The sequence below is a fragment of the Xiphophorus maculatus genome, chromosome 3, assembly GCF_002775205.1.
Source record: "Xiphophorus maculatus strain JP 163 A chromosome 3, X_maculatus-5.0-male, whole genome shotgun sequence".
Taxonomy (NCBI): domain Eukaryota; kingdom Metazoa; phylum Chordata; class Actinopteri; order Cyprinodontiformes; family Poeciliidae; genus Xiphophorus; species Xiphophorus maculatus.
In genome coordinates this window covers 21,021,686-21,036,665 of record NC_036445.1, presented here as the reverse complement: position 1 = coordinate 21,036,665, position 14,980 = coordinate 21,021,686, and the positions used below count along the sequence as shown (strand labels likewise).

At 36.8% G+C, this 14,980-nt stretch overlaps 1 protein-coding gene across 2 annotated transcripts in view; it reads right to left on the bottom strand.

Annotated features, from left to right (window-relative positions):
• Window positions 1–408: 408 nt before the first annotated feature.
• Window positions 409–14,980, bottom strand: part of LOC102227886 (transmembrane protein 65-like) — a 28,700-nt gene continuing 14,128 nt past the window's right edge. For both annotated transcript variants that reach the window (XM_023331494.1, XM_005810184.3), the window contains exons 5-9: window positions 12,112–12,179; window positions 11,444–11,498; window positions 10,605–10,647; window positions 4,161–4,266; window positions 409–3,466 (exon numbers count right to left, since the gene is read on the bottom strand). In XM_023331494.1, the coding sequence (XP_023187262.1) occupies window positions 3,323–3,466; window positions 4,161–4,266; window positions 10,605–10,647; window positions 11,444–11,498; window positions 12,112–12,179 (416 nt within the window). In that variant the 3' untranslated portion in view covers window positions 409–3,322. The remainder of the gene's footprint in view (window positions 3,467–4,160; window positions 4,267–10,604; window positions 10,648–11,443; window positions 11,499–12,111; window positions 12,180–14,980) is intronic.

Here is a 14,980-nt window from a genome sequence, read left to right as displayed (position 1 = left end):
GTTGATTTTATTGTTTAGGGGAGATTTTCTTGCAATCCATAGAGGGGCCCAGAAAATCTTTAGGAACCACTGAGCTAGGTAATTAAACTGGCATGAGAACTTCCATGTCCTGGACCTGGAGTCTCTAAATACAAAACAAAACTAGTCTCTCTTCTGATTGGCCAGTTTGATTGGTCAATGTCCAATCAGTTCTAGAAGATTATCAAAACCTGTACTCCTTACTGGTGCTTTACTTAAAAATTTGTGCTTTTAAATGCGAATGGATAAACTCTATACTTATACATCATCTTGATCAACTTAGAGACTCAAATTTTTGTCTTATTGTATAATTTCCCCCTCTTAATCATATTTTCTTTGTCCCTGGGACAGAATCAAGAACAGAACTCACCAGGTAAAGAAATTGATAGATTGATTTTTTTTCTTTTAATACATATATACACAGCAGACTTTACAGGGGAACCTTGGACATGTAAGATACGTCGTCTTAACAGAAATAAATAATTTGTATGAAAAGCTATAAAATAATGTAATCACATCTCATGTGCTTGAAAATATTTCCACTGCCCAAAATAAAATCAAATGTTTAATCAGGGTTATGCAAAAATCTTCTCTTTAAAGTAAAGTAACTGGAACTGTTACAGAATTTCCTGAAGTTAAATTGTAATGTAAGAAAATATTTTCAGCCAAATTCATTACCTTCTTTTATGGTTTACTGAAAAAAGGCATCACCCTCAGGCCATTAGACCAACCAGAAAAACATGTAGTTTAAGTTTAAAACCAAACATTTCAGAGTAAACAAGTCCACTAAGTCAGCCAGCGCACAACATAAAACAAAAATATTATTTTCTAACATGCATCATTAGTGCAGCCATTAACCACTGTGCTGTCTTTTTTTTTTTGTTCTTGCTTGATACAACATTTTGGCTCATTTTAAACTAAAAACACCATATTTTAAAATGATGTATACGATCAGGGGCCACAAAAAGTATGGAGCAAAAACTCACTCCGTTACATGTTAAGAGTTCTGGCCGATTAAATTCCCTCATCATTCATATCTCACGACCAACCCGAGAGGATACACACTTATCTACGCATGCAAAATGGGAATGTATAAACTACATAAATATTTATATTTCTCTGTACATTTAGTCTATTCTTATAACTTGTCAGGATTTGTATTATACACACAGTACAAAGCTGAAACAGTCATATACACTGACTGTTTATTTTATTGTTTTAAGACAGCATTTAGTCCGTTCAATCAAGGGCTGCAACACAGAGCAGCCAGCTCAAATCTCCTCCTGCTTAGAAGAAAAATGCATTTTGTGCGTGAATACTCCAGATTCTGGATGTATTTTCTTTTCTTCCAGGAAAGAATAACACAATATAAATATTTAAAGAAAAATAAATAAAGTTTTTAGCAGAACTACTGTGCTGTATGAAAGTATTTACCCCCTTACAAATAGCTTCAAGTATCTTCTCGTTTGGTCAAATTATTTATATCCAGACACATTTTGAGGGATATAAATATTTGGATGCCACCGCATCCAAATCTGGTTAATATTGGCACTTTGAGTAGGCTATTCCAGAATTGTCCTTTTGTTTCTTTTTTGTTTGTTTTATTTTTGAGTGGTTCTAAAGTGGACCTGCTGATGTGCTTTGGATAAATACCCCGCTGCATAAAATTAAAATTTGTTTTATCTCAAGGCTACAAACCAATGGCCTGACATTCTCTGTCAAGATTCTATAGACAGTAAGGAAAAATCTTCTATTGATAGTAAGGGGAAAAAAAATCCTGGTTCCATTAATTACAGCATGCTGCCCAGTTCCTGAAGCAGCAATGCAGCCCCAGACCATCACACTACCATCCTTAACTTTGTAAATCTTTCAAGACTGGTAAATGTTAGTGTCATCATTTCTCTTCAGTTGTTTAGATCAGGGCATGAAGTGTTGATTTTAAAGACCTAATGGTCAAATTTAACCACTCAGACATGTTTTATTTAAGTGATTTGTTGATTCTAGAAGTCTGACAGTGTGAGTAAATTGTCCTCAACTTTGCAAAAAAAAAAAAAAAGTTAGTTAAAATTAATTTATGATGAGACAAGGTAGAGATTACTTATCCCACAGGAAGCAAGGTTGGTTATGATAGTTTTTAACATTAAATAAATGTAATCATCATTTGAAACAACCTTCTGCCTTTACTCAGAAAAGTAAAGGCAGAATTTGATTTGTTGAAAATTAAGTACGACAAAAAACAAAAGCTGGAAAAACTCTGTAAGGGGGCAAATATTTTTTACAGCTCTGTATTTGGTTGCTTCCTTCAATTTCAACTTACAGAGATGAACATCATGTGCAAAAAAAAAAAACAACCTGTTGAATATCTGGTTAGTTAACTTTAAGCTGAGGGAAACGATAATCAACATCAGATCAACTGCGCAGATGGAAAACCATGAGTCGGACTGGTGAAGAGAAAACATCATTCGTGCGTTGGCCAGCAGAGGGCAGCAGAGCTCAAATTATGACGGAGGTACGGGAGGAAACAGCGGGTTAGTGCAGTTAAACTCCAGGCTGTTTCTGTTCAGCTGAGGGAGATAAATGAAATAGTTTTGGAGCCATATTCGAGACAGACATAAGCTCACCTTGGTTAGCTCACCTCTTTACTTCAACACACTCTTAAAACTGCCTCTTAAAGGCTTTCCAAAGGTTGTACTTAGCTAGTGCGCATGGATTACTGCTTTAGCAAGTCATAAAAAAAACAGTGAAATTATATGAGATGTTTAACTGTAACAGAGATGTGGACCAATTTGCTGATTGGGAAACGTAAGATGTACCAAAAGCATAATGCTAACAGAAATAAACTAAATGAGTCGACGATGATTGGATGCAAAAATATATAACAAAGCTTATGTTGGAATATGTTTAAGTAGTGTTATGTGTCTTTAAACTGGCTGCAAACTCTGCTGCAACGTTTTAAACTGTCATCCAACTTTCAGTCAGCCGAGCTGCCATCTCATGATATAAAGTCTGTGCTTAATAATGAAGTGATTTAACAGACTTAAAGTAGCGGTGAGGGTCTGTATTAGTAGGTGTTATGATCTAGCAGCCTTCCAGTCTGGACTCTTACAACACATAACCAGCCTCCTGTGCTTTTCTCAAATATATCATGTAAAATTCTCCTCAGAATACCCTGATAGTTTGGTTCTTGAGAAGTGTCTGGAGAACAGTCTGTTCTCATACTCTCCAGACGGCGAGGACAGACCAGTCAGTCTCATAAACAGACAGGTTTTCTTCAGGACTACAAAGAGTATCCGTCTTGAATTGGTCAGTTTTTGCTGCTCCCTGTCGGAGCAGGTGGGATGTCATCCTTTGTCTCTGTCTGTCCTTCCTTCTTCTCATCATCGTCAGAAAAGAAAAGAAGAGGAAACATGCCGAGAATGCAGCCGATACCCACACCGATGGCTTTACCCTGCAGACAAGAGGCAAAACCCAATAAAGTGTCAAAGCAATCTACTTTGTGTCCAAAAATGGGACACTTTATAAAACTATTACAAAAATTCAGTATTAATTTATTTTCCACTTTTGTTGCATTGAATCTTAACAGTGTCTGACCAATCTAGAGTTTTTCATATTTTGTAAATCTTTTTTTACACTTTTAGGACTTTTTTGACCAAAAAAGTCAGATTTTTTTTTTTAAGAATAAATACCGACAACATGCAATATTTTCCCCCCAAAATCCCCCCTTTAAAGTATAATATTTTTGATGTGGGTGTTTCAGCCTTGACTAGATTCAAAATTAATAACACTGATTTTTATGCATTATTTTTTGAGTAATGAGAGTGAGAACCACAAACCAACACTCTTTGTTTACTATATATTATACTTCGTGACTCAAAATTGTAATAAAACTGTAATTAAAAAGAATCTACATTTTTTTCGCTTTCACTGTATTACATCTTTTCAATATTTCCAGTCCTTTCCAAAGATAAAAGTTTTTCCATATTTTGTAAATCTTTATGTTTTATGCCTATTTGGTCCTAAAGAGCCTGATTTGTTTGAAGGAGAAAAGTCCCCAAAATTTGCAATATTTTCCAAACATAAACTCTAAAGTCTAATATTTCTTGATGTGGGGGTTTTAATAAAAGGGACTTTGGCGTACAAACCGTGTGACAGCTGACCCTGGTCTGCCACATATCCGCCTGCTTCGGACTCAGCTCGGGAATCTGCATGCCGAGTCGAGATGCCAAGGCCTCCACGTAACCTGCCAGCCTAAAGAGAAGGAAAAAAGGAAACTTGAAGGATTTTGTAGTAATAATGCCATTCCCTCCTCGTAATTCTCACCGTGACCATAACCTGTCAGGAACGCAGCTGGATGTCAACATGAGGAAGAAATCAGAAATGAAGTCTGGAGAGTATTAATAAATTCATTATGGTGTGTTGAATTACTTGGCGGAGAAAAACCTGATTGGAACCAATTAAAATATGCAAGACATAAAAATCACTCAGAACTGTTAACAGCGTTATTAGTTTCATCTGGTGTGAAGCACTAAATCATTTTGTGTTGAGATATAAATAATGAAACTCCTACACTCAACAGGTTTTCTGTATTTATGCATCTGAAACATGGCGCTGGACGTTTATTGCTAAAATGTGTTGAGGTTGTGGAAAGAAAAAAAAAAAATAAAGGTCATAGTTGATCTAGTTTGGCTGTTTTTATGAAAAAATGATGAGATTTTCTCCAGAATTCTGCATTTCAGTTTTTACAATAAGTTTTCTCAACAGACAAAATATCAAGATAAAATTTCCTGACTGAAAACCCAAATCTCTGTCATCCTGAGCTCAGGTGTCTGTTTTGTTTTGGCTTTAGCTACCAGTCAGATGTGTCAAACACAACAACAGTCAAACACACAGGAAAAAAAGGGACACAGGTTTGTGTTCATGAGGTGCCACAATTCACATTGAGTGTCAGGTCACAAATGGTAGTCTGAAGTGAAAGAGAGAGCTCTGCAGGAAAACTTATGACAAGTCAAAAATCAGGTCAAGATTTAAAACTGGGAGAAATTCCTTAATCTCAGCCAGAAAAACAGTGAAACTACAGTTTAAAACTTCCAGGAATCTTTAATGAGGGACATTTCTGTCAGATGTTTAAATAGGTGTGTGGGAAGTTTATCCAGAACCTTTTAGTTGCAGGAGAATTTCGGAGGTTCTCTGCATAGAAATGTTGAAGGATTGAAGTAACTCAGAAGCTGCTCAGAGAAAGGCTAGTGACAGTTCAGTCCAAGAAAATGAAATGAGTAAAAGCTATTTTCTGATCAAGCCTAACCTTTTCAGCTTAAATGTGCGATCATATGCCAACATGCATGCATACCAAAACACAGTAACAGAAACACAATAGCAGATCATTATTACCAAATTTATGGATAGCCACCATGTGTGACGGAATCTGGGCTTTAGATGCAGCAGTTTGTGTGTGAGGAAAGAAATCTGAGTGAATATTCTGACATACTGTTACTGTGGGGTTGAATCAGTGACTGGGACTAATGGATTCTCAGTTCACTGCTCACACAAATAAGCTGCAGCCGGAGCTGTCGAGCCGGAGGACTGATAGCAGCGAGCGGTGCGTCTGACAAGACGATAGCAGAGCGTCGCGGTGGCCATTGGTGCTGAGACAGGACTGAGAGAGCCACCGAGTTTCATCAAGTTATGTAGAAACATTTGAGAGATTAAATTTTAGGACTGATTTTGTACCATTTTGTTCCATAAATGCAAACTTGTTCTTTAAATCTCCACAACCCCACAACAAATCGGGCATTTTTGCACAATCAAATTCAGTCCAATACGCCACACACTTGCTTGAGCAGAAGTCAGGGGGGTAAAAGAAATGCTCAGGAGATGAAATACAACAGCAATACCTACACTGATCATGAGATGATGACATTTCCTGAATGCTTTTGCTGAGAATCATCCATCAACATGAGAGGTTGTTCACAGAGAAGCAAAAAGCAGCTTGAAAACTGGAGAGGCTATGTAATAAATCCTAATATTTCCCATTAACGGTGTTATTATCAGAGACAGAAGTGAGGGAACTGCACCTGCAGAGGTCCAAAGGTGGTTTCTAGTTGCATCATGGCTGTTCTGACATATCTCACTTGGAGTTCATTCATCCTCAGAATTTTTTCCTCAGATTAAACTCAGGTAAAATAACTGCAAGTAATGAAAACAACATCTATACATTGATTATACGTCAGCTCATCCTTGCAGGATTACAGGTAAGTGATGGGTAAATGAGGCGTCATGAAGCGTTTCGACCCAGGGCAAAACTGTATTGATACTGTGTCACTGAATGCTGACACCTGCTGGACATTAAAAATCCCTACAGGCAACGTAGTTGACAGACTGATTTGATGACCTAGTCTATACAATAAGATTTAAGTCATTGTATTTTATTGTATATTATATATTGTATTATGTCATATCTTCAGTTACATTCAAAATATATTTGATATTCTTAGATACAGTCAATAAATAATGTGAACAGGTACCATAAAGTGAAAATTTAAGTGAACTTGTTTGGAATGAGGATGCTTGTGGACTAAAAAAAAAAGTTTTTCCAACATTTTGAAATTTAATCTGTTACACTTTTTTTGACACAACTTCTCCTGCTGTAGAAAACAATGAAGTAAACAATACATTTATATGAAATAATTTATAAAAAGCAACTGAGTAATTTGTAGAATGGCTGTATACCTGAGTTTATCCTAGGTGTATCTGGGACTTCATTCTCATGCTTGGCCCTATAATGCCTCAGCATTGAGGAGGTGGATTTATTTAAATAAGACAGTTCTGTCAAACATATGCAACACTTAACCTGCAGAACATAACATGAAGGTAAACTAGGAGTCAATTTCAGCTGAATTTGGATGCAGATAAATCAAGTAGAAACTGAAAAGAACCGGATGAAACAACAACGAAGTGAGAACCAATAGCTTATTTTCTGATGTAAGATCAAAATGGTCCCAAACTACAAAACCTTTCATTTGCCTTGATGCTCCACAGTTGAGGCTGTACCATAAAAGATCAAGAGTTCTTTTGGCAAATGCATCCCGCTGACAGATTTGCTTCCTTATAAACACAGTTTGTCGCGCCAGTGTAATTTCGAAACAGTTCCCGTATCGGTCATGTAACTTGCTGAAAGCAATACGCGCACCGACACGGGATTTTGTCTATGGGTTTGACGCATGCGCCGATGCATCGGTGTTACCGGACACATCACTCATTACAGGGTTCCTGGTGCCCATCTCCAGCGGTCATTGGGTAAGAGGCGACAGGTCACCAGTCCATCGGAGGGCAACACACACACTCCCACCTAAGGGCAATTTGTAGAGATCAATAACCTAACAGTGATGTCTTTGGACTGTGGGCAGAGGCTGGAGTATCTAGAGAGAACCCACAGATGCACAGAGAGAACACCATGCAGAAAGACCCCAGACCAGGATTCAAACTCAAGACCTTAATGCTGCAAGGCAATCGTGCTAACTGAGCAGGACTATTTTTTATTTATTAACTGAGCTAATCATTAAACTAGATAAGTGACATCACCAATAAAGTGTTAATATTAATATAAAAATTGTACCATATCTTTCCCAACAATGTGCCTCCATGTCAAGATAATTTATACTTAAAGATTTTCTTCTTTTTTTTTTTACTCAAAAGATAAATACTATATATCAAGGGACCAATAAACTTTAATATATAAATAAAACATGACCACCCTTTATCAACTGCTACACAGAAATAAAATCTTAGAAATGGAACAACTTTGTTGTTTATGTATGCCACGTCATCTATCTACTTTTTGTGACTCAAAATGATAATAAAACATTTTCAGCATCAGGGCAGTGAGTGGATGGACTATGAAATGAAACAGAAAGTTAATGTATCTGGGTCAAGAAAGAAGCCACTGGCTCCCACTTGTTCCCCAGAGTTTACTAATGGGAGCCCTGAGTTTTCATCTCGTTTTGTCAGCCTTGGCTGAGTGCAATAATGCTTTGCTGTCTGGACTGTCTGCCCCAGAACACCACTGATGCATTGGGTCCATAAGAAATGCAAAGAGAAAGAGAAGCCAGGAGGTAACAGGAGGCAGCATCGCTACCAATGAGCTCAAATGGTCAGAATGACTCATGAGCGAAATTATAGAGTATTAGTGGAGTAATTTCTGCCATCTGTCAATGGAAACATGCACTGAGGAGATGGAAACATGAGGTCTATATGAACAAATCAGAACATATGTGGATTAGAGTAGCACAGATTGCTCACCACAGGTCCCAACACAAATGAAAACATACAGAAACAGACAAGTCACTGTCAGAGGAAAACAGGTGATGAAGAATGTGACCACTAATTACTGACACTTGTTTCTGTTCCTGTAACTGTGGTTTAACTCAGAGTGTGAAGCTGACATAAAGTATTATTTTCATTTTCAGTGAAAACTGTTTTTACAAATCTTAAACATCATTATATTCCACAGTTTATCTGCTTATTTACCAAGATAAATGTAATAAAACAGGGAGTTTAAAATCACACCAGACACTTTGAGGTTTTGCAGGTAAAAACTGAAACCCAGCAGCTTTGTCCAAATATGGAGTATTTCATTCCATCTGTTGATTACTTCATTTAGAATAATTAAATGAAGTAATTATCCTTCAGGTGAAAGAAGTTTCAACTCATCACAAGTATGTTGACTGACAAAATGTCAACTGTGACCCGTTTTACATTCAGCTAGTGACGGGTTTATCTCCACAGGGAATATTAACAGAGATTATATTTACAGTTAGTGATGCTAACCATACTTCCCGATATAAGATGCTAGACTTCTTTCTAACTGCAGAGCTGTGTAGCACCAACTGCTCTCCTTCACTCCAACACACAGAGTGTGACATCAACTCTGATCATAATATAAATAACTGCAAATCAGTTACAACATAAAGGCTGCTTAAGACACCATTGAAAAAAAAAATCAGTATCTCGTAATATGGTGCATGTCCACATTTTAGGATGCACAAAAAAACAAATAGAGCCATAATATGTCTTGTACAAGAGAAATGAGACATGCTGTCATCATTTTAATTCCTTTGTGACATAACCTGTAGGATATTACAGTGATATTTTCAGAGATCGGAGGGACAGCTCTGTAAATGTATCCTCTTGTTGAGAAAATGTTTGCTTTGCAAACAAATACATTTTCAATTTGTGCAGAAAGAATAGTGTTTTGTTGTTATATGCAATCTGATAAACTCAGTATTGACAGGTCAAAGGTTTATAAAATCAATGACTGGAAATTTACCACAGTATCTCTGATCACTGTAATCCCACACTTTACTGCTGGTGTAAATTGTCAGCTTACAGAATGAAAGAAACTATTGTCTTTCACATTTGTGTTTCTAAGTAAATTGTGTCCAGCCATTTAAGAGCAGTAGCAAGCAGTGCAGGCAAAAGAGGAAAAATGTGAAATAGTAAGAAGTGAGGCGAAAAAGAATACAAGAAAAAGCCATTTATAATATATTTATCTCCAATGTTTGTATGTGCAAGTTAAATGCACAGGAATCATTTTATACCTGATCAGCTATGCCATTAGTGTCTAATGACATTGAACTCAGTTGGACTTTTTTGTTCTTGGTTCAGTGGCTTAACTTGGCCCCTTTCTGAGCTGCTATTAAAGGACGAGTGACTCAGAGGAGCTAAAGTGAAGATCTTCTGTTAGTCAGAAGCCCACACTTGAAACCTGCTGTTATTGAAACAAAAGCAGCCTGTTAGGCAAATGAATTGAAGTGTTTAAAGCAGTCCACTGAGAAACTGATAAAAAGCCTTCACACACACTGACACAAATCCATCAAAACTGGAACAGAAAAATGAACTCAGGCAGGTCCCATCAAGTCTCACCTTGACAAACTGACCACCCGAACTCTGTCTGTCATATGATTGAATGGCAGCAAAGCCGTGCCTGTCCACTGAGAGTCTCAGACGAGTCGACTAATATATCAAGCTGACAGGTATAAAATGCAACAGCATGACCCATATCCACTTCAACTGTTGTATTTTTTAAATAAGAATAAATAAACACAAGGAGACTGTTGATGCCTCAACCATTAATGTTTTATGATGGTGCATGGTCTAATGTTGCCTCTTGAAGGCGCTAAAAATATTAGCAAGCTCAGTTGGCATAAGGAAATGCAAACAATGAGCTTCTTACATTGATGGACCTTGACAGAGAGCAACAAGAGTCTGTAAGAGTTCTTCTGAAATTCTGTATCCATATCATTCTTTTTTTGGCATTCCTATTCACAAATGACCTTTTCTGAGTATACAGTAAATACTTTTTAAGTGTTTCGCATATTTCTTTTTGTGATGCATTATAAATATATTTTCTTTTCATTAGACATGTTAAAAAAAGAATCCATATTTGTGCCATAATCTTCAAACAAAGCATAAATGTTTGCACTAGCCCTGATTAATGATGCCGTTTATACCACCTAAAGCACTTAATATTTAATGAAGCTTTGTTCAGTATACTCTCATCTGTGTCGTGCGTGCATATGTACAAGTCTTACCCCAGTCCTGCCAGATCAGATACCAGGTTGCCAAGAGCAGCAGCTACAAAAAATGCGAGGAGAGAGGAGTAATTACAGAATAGTTATACGCTGACAGCAGGTAAAAGGTGCAGCGTTTCTCCTGGCAATGTCATTAAAACATGCTAATGAAACTGAGGTTGTGAGTTCAAGATAAACAATTACTATTGATTCTCTAGACACTTTGAGAAAACAAAATATAAACCATTTCATTTTCACAAAACAAGTATCATAAAACATTCATATGGTCTAAACCTTAGGAATAATTTGAGCAAAATAATGAAATAATTTATGAAACAGACTCAAACATGAATTGAATTGTTTCTAAGCATCTAATTTTATCTCTACTAGAGCAGAAAGAAATCAACAACCTCGATTTAGAGGATGTTAAGGTGAACAAATTTGCTCTGTAGCTTTAACATTACTGTGGAAGTGATAAATAAAGTCTGTTCCTTTGCTTGTTGTCGTCTCAGCTGCTTATGACCCTGAATGTCGAGGATTACCAAACTTGGAACAACAGAAACACAGAAACCCTCAGCGGGAAAGACAAAAGATCAGTGGATCAATTGCTGCTGTAGCAACAACTTCAAACATCAACTCCACAAAGAGATCTTAGATACTTGGATCACGACTTTGAGCGAAGGTACAATGCTATAGACAGAATATCACTATAGAAGTATCTGAGAAGTCGTCTTGTTCCCAGAACAGATCTTTCTGAAAGGGGCTAACTTTATCTAAACATATAATGTCTGATCAATTTTGAAAAAAGTTTAAATTTTTATGATGGAAAGAACATAAAAAAGATCAAGCAAATCTTTTACCTGCCATAGTAGAAATGCCAAGAACCACGCCGATGGATAACTCAATCTGTGTGCCCTGAGAAAACAATAACACGGGTTACTGGAGAGATTATTTATTTTCTTTATAAGGTAAGCCATAAGCTTTCAGATTTGTACAGCATATCTCTGACACAACCTTAAACTTTAAATAGCTTTTTTGAATATCGTTTTAGAATAGGATGCGAAGTTTCAGTCTCAGTAAGTAGCTTAATGTCCAAAAAGAAAAATAAGACCTTCAGGCCACATTAATTTCCTTCAGTATGAACTAACGTATAAAACTCAGGAGGATCCAAATGCAGTCCAACTTTAGGTTTACTTTTTTTCAAAAAGTGGAAAATACACAAAATATGCGTTTTTATTATCATGTCTTCCATTTATATTTTTATGAGCTACATTTAGAATAAGAAATAATAAGAAAACAACTTTCTGTACCACCGTCCCCTGTGATGATCAAACACACCCCCAGAGAGAAATTCAAAAAGCAACTAAAGCTCTTTTTCTGCTCACTCAGCAGGAATATGTTTGCTCAACAGAAATGTACTTACCTAATGCTAGTGAATCTGTAAACTCCATGCATCCATGCTTAGTAAACACATTGTTCATTTAAACATAAATATGCCTTGGGACTATTTTAGAAAGCCGACACTTACAGCAACAATCATGATGCAGTTGTCCAAGAATCCAAATCCTACAAAGGGGATGGCATTATGCAGCAGGACTGGGAAGCAAACAAAAAACTATTAGCATACAAAACCTGGCACAAAGAGACACATTTGGTCATTTCAATCTTTTCCTGTATTATGCTTCAGCAGTCTTGGTCAAGTCGTAGTGACTTTGGGTACAAAACAAGAGCTGCCTGTCATCAACCAAGTTGCATTGGGCCCTTCTAATTTGTACATATCTGGAGACATTTCATACAATTGATGACTGAACGTTTTCTAGCATCTTTTCTATCTCTATTGTAAAGAAATGTGGTTATGGGACTCCAGCAAATCATATTCAGCTGAAGGAAAATCATTTAGGTTTGTTGGGCACAAAATCAAAGTAGGTTGAGATCACGGACAAATAATATGGACATCATATATTAATATTTTGTGATTTTTATTGGAATAATGATAAAAGTGACAGTAGAAGGTATTAAGAAATGATCGATCTTTATATGTGTCACTGAAAATAAGGGGAGGTGAGAGTAGAAGGCAGCAGCTGATCTGGGAAGAGGCTGGGGAGTACTGGGGAGCCAAGTAGAGTCAGGCACAGCTGCAAGTAATTAAGGATGAGGTGGGAGGAAGGATGCATTCACTGCCGACCGGGAAAATACAAAGCAGCCTTAAACTGTGACAGTAAACCTGCATATTCAATCCCAATGCAAGTCTGGCAAAACCTGACCAAACATTTCACAAACTGCAAGTTCAATTTATCTACAGTGGAATAAGTCTTTTTAAACTGGACCTGAATTTGTTTTTCAAAAGAAAAACAAAACAGTATACTAGATGATGCAGCTTCATTGTCAGCAGGGCAAAAATATGTTTTTGTAAGAGCACAGTCTATCAATAATGCAGACAGATTCATGTTCTGAAGGAACTGTGAAATGAGATTTGAAGAGGTCACAACCCACTTTGAGTTAGCTTATTATGATTCAAGTTTAAGCGACTGTAGTTAAGGTACCTCACCCTATGAAATCCAACTGCTGAAACAATAACACCAGTAATCCACATCATCTGTACAGCTTGGCGGAGCACAGATGACACACTCTCCATGAGGATTTTATAACTTAAAGGATAACCTTTTCTGGTACTGTAACATATCTGCTTGTTAATTGTGTTGATGGATTTTTGGAAACATTTTTCCTTTTTATGACTGATGTGAATTGATTTCAGCTTGTGACCTTTTGTTGAATACGACCATCAGGCTGAACTTTCCTCAACGGATTCATTCCGTCCACCTTACTTTTTTTCCTGATTATCCATATTAGTAGTTTCTGGTAGAGGAGCAATCACTGGAAACTCGATATTTGATCTCTCTCACAAAATCATTTCTAACAGAGGAGAAATCCAGACAATAAATATGAGATTGTAGGAGATCCAAAAGCTCATAATATGCAATATACATGAACATAATTCTATCATTATTTGACAGACTGATTCTTATTTCTGAAGCTAATATAATAAAAGCTTAAACATGTCATCATATTGATATTTCAACATTTTAGGTCTATTTATTGCACCCAAGTCAAGTCCTGGAGAGCTTTAATCCTGAGTTTCCACATCAGCATTCATTGCTGCAAAGGCCTGGTCACGAGACATTCATCTGATTCAGGTGTGTTGAAGAAATGAATCTAAAAGCTGCAGGACATAGGTCTAAGGTTGGACTTGGCACTCCAAGTCCAATCTAAATCTATTGCTGCTGTTACAAAAACAAAGAGCTCACAAAGAACTCCCTAAAGTGAAAAAAACTGATGAAAGAATCAAACACACAAAAGCCTGCTGCGGTGAATTATGATGGAAGCTGTGCCTGACGCTGATGTGTCAAGACAGCAGGTCGAATCAGTCTGTAAGAGTTTTACTGAGCTGCTCAGCAAAGTGCCTCAGCAGGGAAAAGGGTTATTTTGGCAAAGCACAACTCCAGGCATGAAGAGATATTTATCACACGGAGGAAATATATTGAGACATGAAAAATTTGTTTTTGCCCCTGCAGCTTATTGAAACAATGTTTCATTTCTCTTGAAGTGATTGAGGTAAAAACAATGAGCTGTGCCAACCCGCATGTATTTACAATATGATAATATTGTGATATGTGAGGAAAAATTTAAAATTACATAAACATTTTTCTAATAATACATTATCTAGAGATTAATTCAGCATTATGGAGATGCTCTAATAGAAGTCTTTATCTCTATGTTGGGTTTCAGTTTAATTGAAGAGCCATTGCAGATCTGAGACAACAAGTGTGGTGAGGAAAGATGGCTTTAATAAACAGAACAAATCAGAAACATTGGGACATGGAGAACCATGGGACATGGGATGACTGAACCAACTGAATATATACTACGGTGTCTGATTACTGAATGTAGCACAATGGCTAAAGGAACAGGTGTGGTAATGTGTGAGAGCCAGGCTCTGAGGGAAAGTATGGAGTGAATCAGGGAACATAGAAAAACAGAACACAAGCATGATATGTAGATATACACCTAGGAATATCACTTAAAACAAACCTTAAATAAAATGGATCAAAATTATAAAACAAAAAAACTCTTAAGTCCAAAAGATTGCGACACTAATTAGTATTAGAGGGGTTTCCAAGCTTTTTATCAACCAATTTAAAGGGAACAAACATGCTGCCGGGTGTTTTGGTATTATGTGCTCCTTAATCAATATCCATGTTAAATGTAAAGGCTACGAGAGCATTTACAAACCATTTCATGCTTCATTTTTCAGTGAGCACAGCTTCCCAGATTTTTAAAAAGTTTAATGTTGATGGGACTGTAGATAATCTCACAAGACATAGATGCCAAAAAACATG